The 20,746-nt window shown below is 40.3% G+C and overlaps 1 protein-coding gene across 4 annotated transcripts; it reads left to right on the forward strand.

Annotated features, from left to right (window-relative positions):
* Positions 1-1,305: 1,305 nt before the first annotated feature.
* On the forward strand, positions 1,306-20,745 carry dazap1 (DAZ associated protein 1). Of its 4 annotated transcripts, XM_086161356.1 has the most exons (13): positions 1,306-1,432; positions 2,381-2,421; positions 4,601-4,767; positions 5,075-5,140; positions 6,037-6,144; positions 6,335-6,383; positions 9,750-9,832; positions 12,668-12,815; positions 12,918-12,950; positions 13,385-13,534; positions 15,357-15,521; positions 18,119-18,211; positions 19,815-20,733. In XM_086161356.1, the coding sequence occupies exons 1-13, from the start codon at positions 1,401-1,403 to the stop codon at positions 19,985-19,987; spliced, it is 1,308 nt and encodes a 435-aa protein (XP_086017482.1). In that variant the 5' UTR covers positions 1,306-1,400; the 3' UTR covers positions 19,988-20,733. The 4 variants fall into 4 exon arrangements, with proteins under 4 accessions (XP_086017482.1, XP_086017481.1, XP_086017479.1 ...); XM_086161355.1 differs by lacking the exons at positions 9,750-9,832; positions 18,119-18,211 and adding an exon at positions 8,190-8,218 and having other exon boundaries at positions 19,815-20,745; XM_086161353.1 differs by lacking the exon at positions 18,119-18,211 and having other exon boundaries at positions 19,815-20,745.
* The last annotated feature ends 1 nt before the right edge of the window (position 20,746 follows it).

Below are 20,746 nucleotides of genomic sequence, written 5' to 3' on the forward strand. Positions count from 1 at the left end.
CCGTCAAAGAAAATTCATTCATTCATTCATGAAAAAGGTAGAGGACGAAAAGACAATCAAATCCCGTTGGGTGAGTGTGTGTGCCTACTAATTCAAGGTATTGTCACTGTGTCGATGTTAAAATACGACAAACATACAGAAGCTTTTGGCGCTCAGTAAACGGTCTCAACTTATATTGCGTATTTCATGTGATAAAGCACTTTACAGACCCTAGACGGGTATTTTGCCCCCAGATGACCAAAGTAACAATATCACAACAATAGCACTTTCAATGTGCAAAAGACATATTATATTGCCTGTTTATATATTGTATAGTTATTTTATTGCCTATCTATATATTTTATATATATTGCCTATTTTATACAGTTTTATATTTGTATTGTACAGGACTGCAGATGGAAATTAGCTATGAGCTATAATCTGGTACAAACATCTCTGCCTCTGTGCTTATTGTATTTGTACACTGTCCTAATAAACTTCTAAACAAACAAACAAACAAACAAACACTAGATTGCAGTGGGGACGCTGGCATGCAGACAGGAGGGAATTGAACTACCAATTGTCTAATTTAGCCCTGCTAGTTAGATACTGCCTTAACATCTAAACATGTGGTTTTGATTGAAATCCATCAAATCCATCTGTAGTTTTCATTGTCTTTCATGTAGTCTTTCCTACCTGAAGCTATCAGACTTTTTAATTCCTCCTCCCTCAGCCGCAGGGAATCTTCAATCTTTGTAGTTACAGTTGACAGGTAAGACAATTCATATTTCATTGTATTTCTTATTCTTCCTCTTTTCTACTATTATCTATTACTGTTACGTTTTTTACTTGAAACTCTGGCACAACAATTTCCTTCGGGATAAATAAAGTTGTTCTCATCTCATCTCATCATCTCTCATCTCTCATTTCAAGAGCTATTACTTGAAATGTGTCGCAACTATCCAAAGCACAGTCCTATAATTGCTCCTTACTTATCATACCTTGCATGTCACGCATTGCTATTTGCTAATTTTTGAATAATTTACCAATTTCCAGGTGGAATTCTTTTTAACGCTTATTAATAAAACAATCGCAAAACTGTTTTAGGACAAAGTAGCAACAACAACAACTAAAAAAAAGAGTTACTTTTTAAAGCAAACGTAGCAGGACATCATTCATCACCCGCAAAACGCAAAAATAATATTTATTTTAATTGTTTTTACTGAAGTAAAAGGTAGTTTAGTGTGTGCGGATCGGGTGTAATGTCCCTTTAAAGGCCGCTGCCCCCTGCAGCGTCGTCATTGCGCAGAACAGTTTGAACCAAAAAGCGGAGTGACCTTCCTCCGCTTTCAGTCTGAGAGGGGCAGCACTGAAGCAAGACGCCGGTCACAGCTCCCGCAGTCCCCGCTCTAGCCTCAGAAATGAACAATAACTTAGTCGGAGATGAAGTTGGGTAAGGACCGCGGAGAAAAGCCGTGAAGTGTGTTAAACTGTAACCCGCACGGCAACTCGCAGCCGGCGAGCTCTCTTGACAAGCTGTCATCTGACGGCTAACGTTAGCTTGCAAGCTAGGTTAGCTTCAGTAAGTTAGCGAACTCGCTAGCCCCGAGGAGAGACAGCCAAAAAGTAAAACTTGTCGAAAAAGTCCAGCCTTTTCGACTCGTGTTACCCGGGGCAACATTAACCGCACACATTTGGAGTCTTGCTCCTTAGCTTGTCAAGGGAATGTTCCACTTATTTCACTGTTGTTTTCTGTTAGCTGGGAGCAACTGCGCTAGCTTAGCTGACGTTTACCAGCGAAGCGTAAGTCTCCTCTCCTGACTTCGCCAACGCGAGGACATTTAGCGGGCACTGCCGGAGGATGGAGCATCCTCGCCAGCTCCGACCGTCCACTCCCGGCACAGCCGCGGCTCTTAGCACCGACGTGATTTAACTACGTGCATCGTAGTTTTAATCGTGGTTATACATAAAGTGCTCTTAAACTTCCAGCACCGTAGCATTTTCCCAGCTCCCGAGTTCAGCGGCAGGCAAGGGGAGGAGGAGGGGGGGCTCTCCGGCTGCGGTTGAGACCTGAGCTACGCTGCTACAGAACCGCTCCAGCTAACTTAAAATAATCGGATATTACGTACCAGATCGTTAAAAAAACCACGGTCCCTTGCGGCGTACAATACGTGGCAGAAAGATTGCAATAAAATCTTCATTCTAGGGGACGCTACGTGCGGTTTAAGGACAAGAGAGACACCGGAACCGTAGGTTTCGAGCTCCAGCTGCGAGTTTCCCCCCACGCTGCACCAGCTTTGGTGCGTCCTGTGGGGAAGATCTGTGTGCACTAAGCTGTTCACTCAGCTGCACACCTCCGATTGCTCTCACGGTGATGCAATTTTATCTATATCTCCCTTAGAAAACTTTTTGTTGGTGGTTTGGACTGGAGTACTACACAAGGTGAGTAAAACAAAATAGAAGCAAAAAGCCTTTAGTCATGTAGTGCATTGGGTGTATTGATCAAACGGGATTTTCGTGCTGGGACAGGGATGTAGCTGAATGGTTTTCTTTTTTTTTGGTCCAACTGGAGGGCCTGTCTTGTGGCTTTTTAGGTTCTTAGGACTCTTGCCGGTGGAAATATGGGTTTCGCAATGCGGAAAATACTCTAAAATTCTTGGTTGTCTTATCTGTTGTGTTAGCGTGGCATATTTGTGCACCTCTGTGTTAAATCTAGGTGATCCTGTCAAGCGGTGTGGATTTTTGTTGTGGAAACAAGCAAATGTAATATTGTTTTGTATGTTTTTGTCAAGACTAGGTCAGTGTTATTAATCTCTGTGCCAGTGTATTTGAGCGCACAGAAACACACCCAAACTCTCACCAATGACTTCAATGGAACAAAAACATCTTTCATTAGCGCTGTAATGTTTCTCAGCCTCCGACATGTTGTTTTAGTTTTGTATCAAAGTGTGTCTCCGATAACCCTGATCATTTATTGTCTCCCATCGTAACTTACATGCGGGGGGCAAGATTCAGCAATATCCTTTTTAACAACTTTTGAATTCAGATTTTTGTAAATGCTCTATATAATGAATATTGATGCGTTATTATGACAAGAGGTTAACAACACAAAGTCATATTGCATAATTAAAGACTTGGTAATAACCAAGGGCGGAGAGCATAAATTTCATCAGGATTTGATCCTTGACAGGTTCCTTTGAGACCTCAGATGCTTGATACTGTGGTCTGGAGATGACAGAAAATTGACTGCATATAAGCTAGTCCACAAAAGAGTGCGCACGTGTGTATAAAATGCCAACATTTTATTTTTCAATGGTTAAATTGATTAGTCTTACGCCGTTTAACTAACACCTCCCGGTAAATCAGTGTCTCGTTTATCTTTGAAATATGCAAATCTAGACAGCTGGACAACTTGCATGTCGACGTGCGTAGCACAGTTGATTGAAAGTTTATGATTGTTACTAAGTAAGGCTTGAACATGTGGCCACAAGTTTACACTGCACATCGTTAATGAACTGGAATGACCATTATGGAGAGGATCTGTCTGATATAAGTGTGAAAACAAGGATCGCACATTCATCAGTGTTTCAAGATCACATCAATGCATGCTTTTGGCCTTTTTTTATTGTTTAAGGTAGATTGAAACTATAACCAACCAGCACGGTTCTGGTGGCCGTACTGTACTGGTACACTCAGTAGCTGGTTGTGTATTCAAGAAATAAGTCCAGGTTAGTGTCTCCCGCAAGGAAATAGTTTACATTACTTCAGGCTGCTGTTCTTCAGAATCAGACACCATTTTATTGCCAAGTATATTTTCATTTACAAAGAATTTTTCCTTGCCTGTCGGTGCACAGCAGGCAATTACATCATGTCAGTTTGACGGTTTTAAATTTCTGATGTCCAGTCACAAAATTGCAAAAACGTGTTCGACAAAGTACATCTTGTATGCTCATGCAACGTTCTCCAATACTGAGCTGCCAGGGTTGGTCTAGCTTGTTTCCACTCCTATACTGGTTCTTGCTTGGTTGACCACTGTGTAACATTGTTCTGGGTCTTGCCTGTGTTAACTTAAAGATCAGAACCACAGTGCAGTGGAACTATGAACTTGTTTCCCCGGCGATGCCCCTGGGCTGCCCAGCTATGAGAAAAGCAATTACGGTAACGCTCCAAAGTGACTCTCCATTTGTTCAAACTTGCACGCTTTGCCTGAATGGGCGTGTGCGGTTGTTTCAGTTCTTCGGTGTACATTTGGTCGTATATAAGACGACAGTGGGACTGTGCTTTGTTAGCTTTAGGTCTGTTGACGTGGCTCGAATGTGACTGCACTGTGTTGTCATTGGTGTATTTTGTAATTACACATAATCAAGGTCCCCGAATAATTGTTATTGCCCTTTTCAAGGACTTGCTCTTTGATTCTAGTCACACGTTCAGTAGAAGCTGAAGTGCTGGATATGTTGTTATCACCTCTATAGTTCTATTCAATGCAGGAGCTCTGTAAATGATGGTTACACTTTTTTTTTTTTTTTTCTGAAGCAAGCAAGGATGAGTCATTTTTAATATTTGCAGTGTCTCTGTGTTTAATTTTTAAAAGTTTTATGGGCATTTCTTTTCATTCTCTCAGAGACCCTGAGAAACTACTTTTCACAGTATGGGGAAGTTGTAGATTGTGTCATCATGAAGGACAAAACGACAAACCAGTCGCGAGGCTTTGGCTTTGTCAAATTCAAAGACCCCAATTGTGTGCGGACAGTGCTGGAGACAAAGCCTCATAATCTTGATGGAAGAAATGTGAGTATTCTAAATCACCTCATTAAAAACAGCTATCGTTGTGCTTTATTTGTGTAAGAAAATGTGTAAAATATCTTCACTCCATAGTTCATAAAGATTATAGATTTTTCCGTAGCCAATTAAACCTGTAGTTTATGATGAAAGAAGGCACCTTTTCATTTTCACTAGTGCTGCTGCACAGGTTGCTCTTCACCAAATGTAATATGCGGTATAAAATCATGTATTATAATTTTTGTAAATCAAAACCTATGTTTTTCTGTCTTGTCATTGAAGAATATCGCTACACATTTTCTCCCTGTGCTTCCAGATTGACCCAAAGCCATGCACTCCGAGAGGAATGCAACCTGAAAAGTCTCGAACCAAGGAGGGCTGGGTAAGTGGAACGTCATTTCTTCTGGGGAGGTTAAACAGGGCGTTTCTTCTTGAATAAGACTGAGTCAATCGGTCTGCCTTTCTCCCTCTTTTAGTTTCTTAGCGTGGGCTATTTGAAAAAAGTGACTTGCATTGAACAGCATTTTATAAATGACTGTAATTTCAAAGAATCCGACCTGGTGCGTCAGGCACCTGTACCACTGCAACAGTACCGGCTCTCTGATCAAGCGTACGCTGCCTTGGGTTTTACACATAAGGCTGTTGTTTCCAGGAAGTAATAAAATTGTCTCATAGAGAAATTGCAGGCCAGCTGGACTGCTAAATTGTCTTGTAATTTCCCTCCCCAAAAACAAGGAAGGTTTTGCCCAGCAAGCCGGATAATGAACGTGTCCATCAACAGTCTTATCACTCCCCTGCAGATCTCTCATTGTTTCAGTTGTTTTTGGTCCCATTTAGCAGCAGATGTTTTAGTTAATTTCACATATTTGGCAGCCAGTGGTAACTCCTTATGAATGAAAGAAGATTTTATAATTTAACCATTCGCCTGCAGTTTGAATCTGTTCTGACTCCCCGGTTTTGTAGCTGCTACCGAATGTGTTTTACTAACAGAGCTGAAGATGTATTTGCCTAAAATGCTTGTTGTCGTAAGCAGCCTCTAGCCTTTACAGTTTGAGTGCAGTGCGCACGATTGTGAAGAGAGTAAGTGGTGGAAGCCGAGTTCCCTGATCTGTGGAGACTAGTGTTTGCATTGACATGACATGTTAAGAATTATACCCCAGGGCAAGAGGAGAACCTAATTTCTTCTGCACTGTCTGAATAGATGATGGCTAACTGGCCCCTTCCAAGAGCAATCCTTTAATAGACATTGAAATCCATACACTCCCTGTTTTCTTTCAGAAGGGCAGCAAAGCCGATAGCAATAAATCAAAGAAGATATTTGTAGGTGGAATCCCCCATAACTGCGGCGAGCCTGAACTCAGGGACTATTTCAATAGGTTTGGAGTGGTGAGTATTGCCTAGTACCGTATATAAAAAGTTCATACTGTCACTGTGGCTGGAAATTTAATGGAATTTCTTTGGATGGAAAAGACATAATTCTATGTCCAAATATAGTCCCCTAATATTTAAGTGTAATAAGAATGGATCCTGTCTGGTTTTCTAAATGGAGCCACTGTTTCCCTTTGTCCCTTTCAAGGTCACAGAGGTGGTAATGATCTATGATGCGGAGAAGCAGAGGCCCCGAGGTAAAAGCTGATCCCGTTTTTTCCCTCCCCCCTCCATACCTTACCATCTTAAATCTCATGACAAACTATTCTGGCCCAAAGAGAGAAAAAAAAAAAAAAAAAAAAGCTCATTCAGCCTCAGAATATTCAGATCAGTTTGAATTTGTATTGATTCATTTTTTTTTTTTTTTTACTGGGCGTTCAAGTGAAGTAAACATTTTCATTTCAAACCCCTATGAAAATATAGACTGAATCTGAAAATTTTGAAAGGCCTAGATTGACGATGCCTTCACTCTGTGATTGTCAAAAGTTTATGTAATTTCCTCAGAGGGCATCTTTAAACTACGGCATTGCCTCTGTCATATATTCATATGTGAAAATACTATGATCTGTGAAAACTGCTGGCATCACTGCAGGAAGGTCTGCTCATTGCCTTTTGAACTACAAGCCACCATTCACTAGCAAATTGAAATCTTTGAGAATAATCTGTTTGATTTTAAACATTAATTTATTCCGTTTTTTGCAGTTATAAGGAAAAAAAATAGTTTTAGTTCTAAAAGGGTAAAAAAAAAAAAAAATCCTAAAATGAATTGTAACCGCGGTTAAGTATTATTTTTTTTTGTCAGTGCTGCGATTAAAATGAAATCCAATTTAAATATTCACAATCTTTTAAATCAGAAGGTTAACAAGTACATATTCTTCCTTGAAATTCCATTTTTTTTTTTTTTTATGTTTGCAGCCAAATCTATCTGGCATTAGCAAATATAATCCTCTGCATTCATAAATAGAATATAGTAGATATTGTTTTTTCTGTATGTTAGAAGTTGGACAATTGAGTAATTTAATATGCCACAAAATATATCTATTCACAATTGCGTCAGTTAAGTGCAAAGTGCAAAATGACATGATTTTTTGAAGTGGAGCATCTGACGTCTGCAGATCTATCTAACAGATTTTTTTTTTTGTTTTAAATTCTCAAATGCGAAAAGTTCAAGCCGTTAGTTTTAAAAGTTTTTGCGACGCATTGCAGAGAAAAGAAGATTCTTGACGAAAAGGGGCCGGGTTTGGAGAAAGTAGGTGCTCCCAAAAAAAACACAGTACTTTATCAAAACGTGCAACTGGCATATTGAGAACAAAATCAACGAGTGGATTTGTCCTTCAAAGAGGCTGGTGTGCAGCTCAGGCGCTGAAAAGGTGAAAACTCGATTTTCGCATTTTCTTTTCCACGTGAAAACTCTCCCGCCGTAATCCTGTCGATGGAAGTCACAGATCGGGAATCCGTCTTGAGTTTGTCGTAAAACTTTCATTCGCGCACTGACACTTTACGTGATCCGCCTCATTGGGAATCAAGAGCGGCGCCGCTGGCAGGGCTGGCGTCAGACTTTGCCCACTGAGCTCCAGTCACAGCTGTTTCATCTACATTTGTCCTACATAGCTATGATGCAGCGGCCAGTGACCTACAGCATCTACTATGTTACTGTTACTCCCTTATAACTTCATTCATCCTCTGTTGGGAAAAACCCAGAATAGGTTGTCATAGGAATTTAACATGATGTAATGCACTTGCAGTCATTATAATATTTAATAGAATGAACATTTTAATTAATACCCTTAGATGTTAAACGTTGGAATAAGTTTACTTTTCCTAGATTTTAAATGTAACTGATACATGTATCTTAAATGGCATAGTGTTTTCCCATATGTAGAACATTAAGTATTTTTGTAAGTAAGCCCTTTCTATTTTTTCTTTCTTCTGTCCCCCTTCTCCTTGTGAATGGTTTGAATGTGATTAACTGTGTCTCTTAAGATTTGTCTTTTCTCCTTTAGGTTACTGTGCATTGACTGGTACTACAGAGGTACAGGCCAAATTCTGAAAATATCCAAATTTTCACTTGGTCTAATGGGGTGTAGACAAAGTTGCATCATGGCATGAGCCTTGGCTAAAGGCCTTCGGAGTTTCTCAGACTTGGATTAGACTTTTTTATTCATTTCTTCTTTTTCCCTTTTAGACATAGATGTTTGGTTGTTCAACAATCACCCAGTCCTGACTTTTGGTGGATCAATTTATATTTCAAATATGTGTGACCGCATCATCGGATTGATTTCTCTGTAGCTTATGTCCACCAACAATATTACACGGATTACAAGTACATTTTTATCCGGTGACATTTATCCAAATACATTTTGATATTTCTTTAGTAATATAATTGTCGAGGAAATACATTTTTGTTTTGTACGGTAATCATTTTTTAACATTTTTATTTCAGCAAACATCTCCATTAGCATCATGAAACGTCGATATCTGAAACAAGTCAAAGGCATAATTTTTCAACATAAGGGTAACCTAGGCATGTCTTACCACGTGAAACCTCTATACATGTCAAATTCCATTAAGCTTTAGAGATGGGTCAGTGATAGATGTTATTAATAGCAATAGATCAGAGCTCTTGGGAAATCTTGGCATGGTACGAGAGGTCTCGAAAATCTGGGTTGTCTCATAGGATATTAAATTGGATTCAGGTTATGTCCCCAACGAGAGATGTGCATACAACCCAATTCTGCCATAGTGAAAATGTAATCAATTGAAAGTAGATCACTGCGGCAATTTTTAAAAAGAAATCAGCCACTGACAGTGAGATGAAGGGAAATTTTGCATTAATAATAATTCATTACAATGCTTAAATGGTACATATTCTCAAATTTGTCCCATTGCCTTTGAATTTCATCTACTTGTTGATGAACTTTGTATGTTCCCCATGAAAACTCCTCAGCAGTAAGGAACACCTTTCTTTTGAAAACCACCTCTGGCCTATATCTTTGTGTTACCATCGCAATATTTTATTGTCCATTTTAGGCTTATCCTGGCTGACTCAAAAGTAAAAACACTTAATTTGGGAAAGCTTGGAGAAACCTTTTAGACATTCTAAAGTTTGTGTTTCTTCATATTTTTGTGATGCATTAACAATGGCTGCTGCGAGTGTGTGCTCCACAGCGATATACCAAGGGACAGATCAAGGTGGGGTTTGGATGAAACAGCATGAAGTAATGCAGTGTCTTCCTAGAACGGGAAGGATTGATTTTTATGACTTTCTATATGAATACGTGACCTTAAATTAGATGGTACGCATGTAATTCTACGTATTGAGTGGTGAGGCATCTTCTGTCGTTGCCATCTCAAAACCTTTCAGCTCGCGATCAAGAAAAAGTTTGCCTCAGTCCCACCAGGATTTAGTCTTGGATTTGTGTTGTTCTGCGACATCATCCAAACCCCAGGAGCCTCTTGCTCGGTCTTGATGGATCCTCACTCTGCTGAAGCCCGATACTGTTCTTCATCTTGTGTTGTCACAACCCCCCTGCTACCTTGATTCACTCTTGGTCGTTGGCTAGGTTTTGGATTTATTACTTTCGAGGCCGAACAATCAGTGGACCAGGCTGTCAACATGCATTTTCACGACATCATGGGCAAAAAAGTGTGTAGTTGTAGTTTTATTTTACCCTTTAGATCAAACAGAGGCTTGGGCGATGAAATTAGAATATATGCCACGATGATGGCTTCACAGTTCTGACTCCTATTATTTCAGTGCTGCTCTCCATCCTGCAAAACAATTTGTCTTTTTGAGATCTTAAAATAAACAGGCATCGGCCCTGTCGACCTAATGTTTATATCCTCATTGCATTCAAACATCCTCTCAGGTGCTGTTCAAGTGCACTTCATATTTTCGCCCAAGGCTTTGTTAAATTCGACCACTCCTTTAGGATGCGTTAAATGTAATTGATGGTATTTTTCATTTATCATAATTAATAAAACAAAATCCCAGAAGCTGGATATATTTAACAGCCTTTTCAGTTGGTACACAAACAGACCAATGTAATCAATATGTCAGCTCTGCCATAAATAAGATCAATGTTTGGTTTAATTGATCCCCCCCCCCCCCTTAATTGCTGCGGTCAAAGTGTGCGGTGTTGTTTTACGGATCTAAGTTCTTATTTTGAGATGTGTGTATTTTGATATTTGAGACACTTTAGTAACGTATGTTAGAGGGGACGATACCTAGAAAGGCATTTCAAACTATCTACAGTACAACACCAGCACCCACCACAACCTCAAGGATGAATTGTTATGTTGAATCATGATTTTGGTGTCTGTATAAACTGAAAAATAAGGATAATTTTAGATAGAATTCGTGGCAGAGCTGTTTTATTGGATAGCATCATGGTGTACACTTGTACCTTATGAAATTGCCAGTTAGTGTCTATTCATTTGCATTCATCAAAGATAAATCACCTAAAGGATTGGTCCTATCAGTTCTGTTTCTTTTGTTTTTGATATTTTGTTGGCAGGTCACTTACATGTCAACATGTCGTCTTTGATTTTCTTTTCTTCTTCTTTTTTTTTTCTTTTGAAATTAAAAAAAAAAAATCAACTCAGTGACCTCAGTTCAAGAATCTCCATACTGTGTCCTTCAGTTCTAAAAAATCTAAATGAGGGTTTTTTTTTTTTTAAAAAAAAAGCTGCTGAGGGTGAGACACAAAGGCACTTTCCACTGTTTCAACCATGGGTGCAACAGATGGATGAGGTTTACTGCACAAAGTTAGTTAAGCGTCAGGGAAGCTTTCTAACCTTCTGTCATCCCAGCTTGTTGAGTTTTAATGTATGAGGCAAACAGGTTCTTCATTCTCCCCATGCATTTGCTTCTTATCGGCCTTGAAATCACTCATTTAAAGATATCAGACGTGGGAGGTTCCTGCCATCCTGGACGACCAAAAGAGTTTTTGGGTGTATTAAACTGACGGCACACCGTGTCGTCATGTCTAATCTCAAATCCAGTCTCATTATCAGATCAGGGGACTTCTAACAATATCCGTCAGTTTTGACATTTATTTTCCAATCCCCGCCAGTTTCTTTAAAATGTCACTGCTGCTTTAAACACTTGAGCAGAATCCATCCCATTAGAAAATGAAACCGCTTCCACCTGCCATATCGTCCATTGGTATATACCCCCCCCCCCCCCCCCCCACCTTGACTTTGCCCTGCTTTGCAAGAGGAATCAAGGTTCAATTTAATCCATTGTTCTTGACTTGACATTACCTTACTCTAGGACTTGAGGGAGCCTGGGAGCTACGAGTTACAAAATTAGAAATTGGAGCACATCAAACTAGAACAAATCCCAGTTCTGCTGTTAGGGACTGTAAAGAAGTCATGGTATCCATCACACGTAGCTGTGATGCCCACGGGAGAAAGTGCTCAGGTAGCTGCCGCCGGCGGCGAGGCCATGCCGGAAACATGTGCATGTAATTAGGTCGACAGAGAAGGACGAGGGAAGGCTGGGGGAGGTAGCAACACCTTAAAGCTGGGTGAATTTGTGATTCATTTTCCTCCTGCAAGGTGACCCCAATAACTCAACCCCTCAGTCTATTTCTGGACAGCTTCCCCACAGTCGCCGACTGTTCCTTTGGTCTGGTTAACTGTTTACTGCGATGCCTTGTTGCGCAGAAGACGTTTTGTTATTTGGGCTTCAGGTCAGTCAGATGGTAATGTAGTGGTCTTGTTGAGCTTGGACTGGTTTCAGAAATTCAACTAGAAACAGCCAAACTAAAGTTTGAGATCTTTCTAATATCTAGGCTTTAATGGCGCCTACAGTGTCATCTTGCAGCAACCGATCTGAGGATTTCCATTTGGGTCCCCGTCACTGGAACTATTTTGAAGAATATTTCTATCTTTGGCACAGTATGAAGGTTCAATTACAAAATTAATGGAAAGTGTTTTATTTATACTGTCTGCATGTTTACCTTATATTCTGTTAGAACGGAGATACAAATTTCTCTCTACATCCATTTCCCCACTAAAACTTATTCCAAATAAAATAGAATTGAAATTCCTTGTAAGGCATTAGCTGGAGAAAGGTAAGTCATGACTTTCCATTAGATGTCTCTATATCATATATAGGGAAACTTAATAAAGAAGTGAAAAATAAAGAAATATGTCTCTCAGGTACAAATTTACAGGCTTTTTAGCCCTTCCTGTATTAAAACTAAAACAAAAAAATTCATGACTGACTTGTAAAATTCCAGATTTCCCTTTGATTGTCAGTACCTGAGACGCATAACTGTACAGTTCCCCCGGATACCAAGTAGCATAAATTTAAATAGCCGCCCCACATTATTCTAATAAAATAATGTGAAAGATTTCAAAGCGGGCCAAATGTTGAGATAAACAAACAGTCAAAGGACAAGTCTGCCTAGGCGAGGGACTTCACGGACCGTGCGCTGGTTTTGCCAAATACCTCTTCCTGTACTTTGTCCAGGTGGAAGTAAAGAAGGCTGAACCTCGTGACAACAAAGCTCCTGGCCAGCTTGGCCCTGGCCAGTGGGCACCCAGGGGCATCTTGAGTGCAGCTAACGGTTGGACGGCACAGCCTGCTCAGGGCTGGCAACAGCCTTACGGGCCCCAGGGTGAGTGGGAAGAAGTCCCAGAGCAGACTGAATAGAGGCTCACTGTTCGGAATAAATTTAACCTCATGCATTTTTTTTTTTTTTCTCTTCCTTTTCCTGAAGGGGTGTGGGTGTCGACCACTGGCCAACCCATAGGTAGGTTTCAACCTCCACCGGACAACACACTGCATCCTCTGTTCCGGTTGTGTCGCAGAAATGGGCCGCTACACCTCTGTAGCCGAGGGGTTGATGACACTTAACAACACTTGGTATTAATGATTCATCCGAACGACGGCTATGGATATTTTGCTGGAGACAGATGGCCCCTTGAATGGATTCTGGCCTCCCTCTGCTGGTGGTCTGCCTATTTCTTTGCATCAAATATCCACTGTCCAGTTTCTTCTCTCGCCAACCATCCATCACATTGGCCTCGGTTACATGACCATTTATTAAGATCTCGTAAACGTAAGAGTGTACAATGCACACGCCTTGTTTTCTGATTTATAGTATTTGCTTTTGAATGAATGTCATTAGTAAAAGGAGCAGGTACTCCGAGCCGTACTTAAAACGTCCCACTCTTGTTTTATCAGGTGGTTATGGGCCTCCATTATCGGCGGGCCGGGGAACCCCGACACAGCCTCCATCACCTTTCAGTGCATTCCTGGTCACGACCCCAGCGGGCAGCTTCGCTGCACCTCAGGGCTACCCTCAACAGGGCTACAGCACAGCACCTCAGTTTGGTGAGCTACCACCACAAGTAAATGGTCACGAGCTATCTAAAACCAATATAAAAACATCTTATTTAGACGGTTTGAGAAACGACAACGGGCATGGGTACAAATTTTGCTTTGAAAGTAATCAGCTTCGACAAATCTAAGCTGTATCGGCTTTTCCAGACCGCTTGTCTGTTTTTTTTTGGTCAGGGAGGATCCGCCACCTTATCAGGGATGGTCAGTGTACCTTGCAGATAACAGTCTCATAAAAAACTCCATTTACACACATATGTCCATTCACTTGAAACTAATAGCTAATGGGGAAACATTACAGGAGTCAGGAGGCAGAAAAAAGCATGAACAGTTGATTATTTCAGTGCCAAAGTAGGTAAACATTTGTCCCAGTTGCCTAGATTTGTTCATGCAATCGTAAAAGATGATCAAACTTAATCAACTACTATTTTGGATAGTCAAAGTACATGAACGCTAAAACAAGGGCACTATAGCGGAGCAGTGGCTAGTGTTCCTGGATCACAGCAAGAAGGTCCCTGGTTCGTTTCCAGCAGTGGACCTTTTGTAGGCCCCCCGCATGGGTTTCCTCTGGGCTCGCTGGGTTCCTCCCACCGTCCAAAAACGCTCAGTAGATCAATTGAAGGCTAAAGATTGCCAAGAAGTGTGAATTAGAGAGTGAATTGTTTAACATTTCTACACGTGGACCTGTGGTCGACTGGCAACCGCCTCTCGCCCAATGACAGCTCTCCTGCCACCCTGAGTGCAGGATATGCAGAATAGACAATGAGTGAATGAAATGGAGAGATGTAAATGGAAGAAAACCAATGAGAAGAGAAAAATACTGACACATGGGCAAACCCACATTGAGTGTTTCAGCGAGAAGCTGTTCATTCATGATAATTCTTATTTTAATACATGTTACTGGGAGAGGCAGTCTTAGTTATGTCCAAATTTTATGGAACTGACCAGTTGGAGATTTTTTTTTTTTTTTGGTCACACCCATTGTGGGCGTCACTTAATTTGCCGGTTTAAGTGTTCTCTTGAGGGCACCTGGTGGTTAAGTGGTGATCCAGCCTGACAGTATCATTGTTTGTTAGAACTATCAACACCAAGTTCAACGCTCGTGATTCTTTCTGAGATATTGCAAGTTCGGGATTCAGGGAGACATAAGAAAGAAAAACAGATATCAGCTACTGTTAATCAAATTTAGGGCTGAGAAACTGTACAACTATCAACTAACTGTTAGGGAAATGGGTATGTGGGCTGCTTCTGATTAAAATGCCCATTTTACAAAAAACAGATAAAGGTAAATGGATTGACATTATTTCACTGAAATTGGCACAAAATAAGATAAAACTATGTACTGAAAGTGGGGTTAAAAAGTGAACGGGATGCTTCGTGATTATTTACTCGAGATGTGTGGATAGAAGGCCATTTGTTTCTGAACTGATCTCTCCTTGTGGGCAAACCTGTTCTTCCAAATGCAGGTATTTAAATATTAATTAAAAAGGTTAATGAAACATGATTATTGATGCATCTTAAAGTGTGGCAGTCAATAATAGAGTTTCTCCAGAATAACCGTTTTTTTTAAATCTTATTTACAAGGGGCGGATCTCTTGTTGCCTTTGTGTTTGCCGAAAATGCTTATAGCCTAATCAAAGACATTGGTTTTTGAAAATATGTGATTCATTTTACATTTAACAAGTTAGTGTCACTCTTTTTGTTCGGCGTGCTTGTAAGCCGCCTCAATTGTGGAGAGCCGGGTTTCCACAATACGTGCTAATTGAAAACCTCCTCGGTGTGAAAGTCGACTTATTGTCTTTTTACTCTCCAACAGGCTACAGTTTTGCCACACCACAAGCAGACCAATATGTTCCACAGGTTCCTCCTCCACCCACCACTCCAGGAACTGCACCGCTCGGCTTTGCACCCGCCACCACACCAACTCAGGACTTGAGCAAAGCTCCCACTGGACAGCCTGATTTCCCTTATAGCCAGTATGGTAAGAAACGCTTTGTGCACAAATCCCTTTGCTGCCCTTATCTCTCCTTCGATTTCTCCTCACGTATCAGCACCGTCCAGAACCCCGGATATTCGACCGTGCTCACTTTCAGCCCATTTCAAAATATAAGTACAAGGAGCTTGCTCTTGGTACCATTTATAGCTTGAACATCTACACATGCATACATGCTTTTTGCATACATGACCACTCCCGGCTCTGCTGTGAAGATCGCTGCTGAATTTCCATCATGTCAGGAGCCTTCTGCAATCATTTCTGTCAAGTTTTTTTTTTTTTTTTTTTCAGCTGGGCTGCTGATTGGTAAAGAGATTTTTGGGTGTTTATAGGTTTTAATTAGATCATCCTGCCTTGCAATGTTTTTGTTTTGCTTTTTTTTTTTTTTTTTTTTTCTTCTTTCCTGTAGGGAGTGTGACAGTTTCCTGATCTGCTGTACCAGACATTTGATTTGGTCCTCATACGCTTTTCCTTTTTATCACTCTCTCTCTCCTACACCTCTGTCTCTCCTCGTTGTTGATGACTGCCGACTTCTGTTCCCAATCTAGTTTTGATCCCCACTAAAAAACACAAATATAGTACTTAGTGTTACTTTACAAAGTTTCTGCTCGACGTCCATCATCTTTTCATTCTTGGGCTTTGGATGCTTGTTAGCAGACAATGAACTTTGCCTCGCTTCCTTGTAAATAAACAGACATTTTAGCTGAGAAACCAGGGAGACTAATTTTGGTCTCTTGCACTCCTGGTTTTTACTGTCTTGTGGGTATCTTTGAGGGTTTTCAGTTGAACCCAAGCGCAGTAACCTTTCAACTGTGTGCGGCCTGAATTTTCTCAAGTTTCTATCGATGCAGTAGGCTCTCTAAATTTCCCGTCTGCATTTTTGTCAAATAGTACTTGTGAAAACTAAATATAAAGCGACAAGCTTTGTCTTCAAAGCAGATTTTTTTTTTTGCTGACCAGCTGATACCTCGGTTCGGACTCGGTGTCCAGCTGTGTCGTGCATGTGATTGCTGTCGGTCAGACAGGTTCTTATCATGTTAAGTGTTTCCCGCTTTCGCTTTTCTTACATCCAGCTTTTTGCCTTTGGCGCTCAATGACTCTTTTAAGCTGTCAGAAAGCCAGTTTTTGTAGAATTGGTAGAAAAATCACAGACCCTGGTAATATTGGTGTGTTTATGAACACAGTCAGAAATCTATCTCCTTCTTGAAAGTGTCTCTGAGTAGTTAAGTGGTGGATCTGCTATTTTTATCTGTGAGGACATCGGCAAATATTTGCAAGTTAGGAAATTGTGGTTTTGGTTTAGTCTGGCTTCCAGTGAGTTGGTTATTTAAATATACCATGGTTAGGGTTACTGTGAGAGTCAAATCAGTAGTGCAGTGCCCTGTATTTTTAGTCTGATAATATTTACTTTAGACTGGCTTGTTGTGCTCTGTATTTCCATTTCTGTGTTTTATTCCTGAACTCTAGTATTTTAGAAGGGCTCGTGCTTTTAAAAAAAAAAATCTTTCATTTACTTGCACTTGATGTAGTCCCTCAGTTTGTCTTTTGTTTGAAACAAGCCATTTTAGCTTCTGTTTTTCTAGGGCTCTCCTCCATAAGGCACACTTCCTTCTTACTGGTCTACTTGAAGAAGCCCGCTAATAGGAGAAAAAAGGTGATAACTGAAATGTGATGACTGATTTCCCCGGCAGAATCATTTCAATTCCTGAAATCTAATCTGTCCCTTAACTTATTTTGATCTGTTGTGAGTTATTTCCGTCTATGTAGATTAACAGTGCTTCATAGAAACATTTAAATGTTGAAACATCTCTGAAGCCCTCACTGTTCAGACTGATGTTGCCGTTAGATACAGCGGTTACACAAAGAACATACAGGTGGAAACAGATTTTAAGTACAAGCGATGGCAAAATAATAACAGAAAATAGATGCCATTTCAAAACCTATTTAAAGTGGAGGTTCTTGTTTAAAGTTGTAAGTTGTTACCTTGAACCTTCCTTGTCCAAACCAACCAAATTATTTGTTGCTTGGAGGATAAGATATTGATGTGGGATCTTATGGCCATTTTGGTTTTACTTTTTCCACTTTTTTTTTGTTGAAAATGTCCAGGTCAAAGATTTTGAACTGGACTTGCAAAAATCCCACGTGTTGTCAGTAACTTTACAATTTTATCAGCTACTCTTTTAAGGACTTGAGGCAACCCCACAGCACGCTACTACCACTAAAATACCAGGCTACTTACTGTTTAGCTGCTTTCCCATGGTGGTATATCGTAAAGAGCATCACGCATACATTATCTGCTTCCTTTGTATATCACGCACATTTCACAAAATTCCATGAGACCAGGCTGGCATGACAAAAAAAGGCAGGTGGGCTAGCAGACAGCAGACACGCTCACACTTTATTTTGTTTTGACTTGTAGATGAAGCAGAGCAGTGACGGCTCGCCAAGCATAGAGCAGATGCAGTAAATAAGTAGTGCTGTAGAACGCTATTAGCTTAGTAAGCGGGTGGGGGACTATAGTATGCAAAGTAGTCGGCCAGCAGTATCTGGGTTCAGTCAACCTGGTCTCCTCATCTCCCTGATAGGCTTGGGTAACTACCCTCAGGACCCCTCTGCCTACGGACCAACGCGTCCTTCTCACAGTTATGGTCAGGATGAGCAGGGAGGATATAGTGCAGGTAGGTGCAGCATCGTCTTCTCCAACCACAAAGTAGCAGTAGTAGTTTTTGAGTTTAGAGTTCCAACCTGGTTCTTTGCCCCATTTCTTTTACTTTTGTATTTAGTATTTGGCATGTACATTTTGCATGTACATACAAATGACCGTGTGTATTCTTGTATAGTAAAACACAGCTACTGTCTGCCACTTGGCTGAGTGGATCTGAAAGACCTTGACGTAGAAATTTGACCTTTGGCTTGTAATCTCCCTCAGTGTCTGTAGCTTTACTATACCAAGATGAACCACGCCTCCTCTTCCTCCTCCTCGTTTTTTTTTATTTATTTTTTTGTCTTTGTCCGCATTGCTTTGCTGGTTATTAAAGGATGATCTAATTGTCAGAAAATGTTTTCATTGTTCAGTTGTCAATGCATTTGCAGCCCATTCACCCATTGTTTTTCCCATGTACTGTCGCCACGCTATAGCCGGGGTTTGGCAAATGAAAGAGGATTTAAAGGAACCCAAACCAGCAGATTTACAATCCTCTTGCATTGTTTTCTCTGACGGTCCTGCTGGACCTCTCTCCTCTTCAGAACTCACATTTTTGACCATATTTGTTTCGACTTTTAATGCAATTCAAGCTCCTCACAGAGGATTTCCGTCCCCTTTCACGTGTTTCTTTGTTTCCGTCTTATCTTCTTTGTCTTTCTTTCTCTCTCCTTTGTTCTAGTGTAAGTCAGCAGGGCAATATGTTATCAGTCATCAGCAAGCTGTTGGTAGAACTGTCGAGTCATTTTGTGGCAAACCAATCTTTTGCAACCATACGGCCCCTCTGGCTGGGTCGCAGTTGCTTGATTTTGGGTTGCACCTGCCAGTTTCCATCCCTGGATGTCGCTGTTGTTCCCTTATCTGTTTTTAGGGCGATGGAGCCATCCTTTGTCAAATCAGAGAATGAAGACATTGCTCTCCCCGATTAACTCTTGCAAACTGTGCTTTTGAAATCAACAGAAGTCTCAATCTCGAACGTTTTCTGTTTTTATTAAACACGGTTGCATAAATCATTTTCCGCATGTAAGACTCTATTTGAATCCAAGGGAAAAATCCACCCTTAAGTCCTCAAATTCTGATTGAAATAGGCAACAGGTAAAGGTACTCTTTGATTAACTAGTTTTCTGTTGAACTCAATTGTTATCACTAAAATCTTGAAAATCCTGAAGTTGAAAAAAATCAGTGTAAGTCCGTGTTAAACTCTGCAGAATTTTTCCAAATAAAATGTAATTAGACAATTACATTTAGTTTCGAATAAACCTAGAGGAATGATAGGTGTATATACAGTGCAAAATTATAAAATTAGAATTGTTCAATTTACAATTATAATGGCAATTTGTTTGGATTTCCTTTAGCACAGATTTACATAGTAATGCTGAACAATTACTCTCGACCCAGAGCCTGTTGACTGAGATGTTAACCGAAGATGGTTGGATTTTTCTTTAACATGGAAATGTAGTTTTTATTTTTCCTCCCCCCCCCCCCCGAAAAGGTAAGGCTGTATTACAGAACCGTGTTGTTAATCCAAGAGAGAAAAAAAAATCCTCTTGTCTCCTCTGCATCTCTGTCTTACACCCCAGGGTACAGTCAAGACCTGACTGCTTTTGGCCATAGCTTCACAGACCCCAACCAGCCGACAGCCTCATATGGGGCGCCGACAGCACAGCCCACCGCCGCCCCACAGACCGCTGCCAACGCGTTCGGCAGAGGGCAGAACCACAACGTACAGGGCTTCCACCCATATCGACGCTGACTGCGACTTCCGAGCAGAGCTGCTGTGTAAAGTTTAAAACCATAAACAATCAAGGAGAAAAAAAAAACAACAAAAAAAGTCAGGGAAATGTCAGGGAAATGTTTGTTCTCGCTAAAAGCAAAACTGGAGTCCTGGATTTTTTCTGTGGGGAATGTTTAATGCACACAGTTTGTGAAACGAAACCGTTCTGAAGGCAGGGATTCCAGTCTAGTCAGGAGGGGTTCAAAAAAACAAAACAAAAAAAAAAAACAAAACCGGTTTGTTTTTGGTTAGCATAACTTAAGGAACATTCATCAGAGAGAAGCTTTTATCCCCCCCACCCAAACCATCTTTTCTAGTAGAACTAAACTACTTTGCAATAATTTTGATTGTCTGGTCAAACACTAGCACAGAGATTATATGGAAAGAGACTTGCATATAAATATGTATATTTATGGACACAAATGAAAACAGGGTTTCAAGTTTCCTCAGCTTTAAATTCTAGGGAAAAAATGTTTTTATTTTTCATTTGGTGAATTTTGTTTACTTTCTGAGCCTTTCGAGTTTGTTTAAAATTGAGATTATGAATATATATATATATTATACACAAACTGTGCAATTTTTTAAAAAGAGAATTTTGTACTATAAATGTACACTGCTTGTTTTTTTTATTTAAAGATGTAGACTTCCCTCAGGTGGCTGTTTTGGGTGCATTTTGCACTTATGCAAAAAGAAAAAGAAGTTATTAAAAAAATAAATGTTTTAAGGATATAATTCTTG

The sequence above is a fragment of the Fistularia commersonii genome, chromosome 16 (genome assembly GCF_037954325.1).
Source record: "Fistularia commersonii isolate RoL2024-O1a breed Wild chromosome 16, RoL_Fcom_v1.0, whole genome shotgun sequence".
In the NCBI taxonomy this organism is placed as follows: Eukaryota; Metazoa; Chordata; class Actinopteri; order Syngnathiformes; family Fistulariidae; genus Fistularia; species Fistularia commersonii.

Coding starts and splice junctions, on each gene's coding strand:
- dazap1 (XM_086161356.1), top strand. CDS start 1,401: ATGAACAATAACTTAGTCGGAGATGAAGTTGG. Junction 2,422..4,600: donor GGACTGGAGTACTACACAAG/GTGAGTAAAACA, acceptor TCATTCTCTCAG/AGACCCTGAGAAACTACTTT. Junction 6,145..6,334: donor ATTTCAATAGGTTTGGAGTG/GTGAGTATTGCC, acceptor GTCCCTTTCAAG/GTCACAGAGGTGGTAATGAT.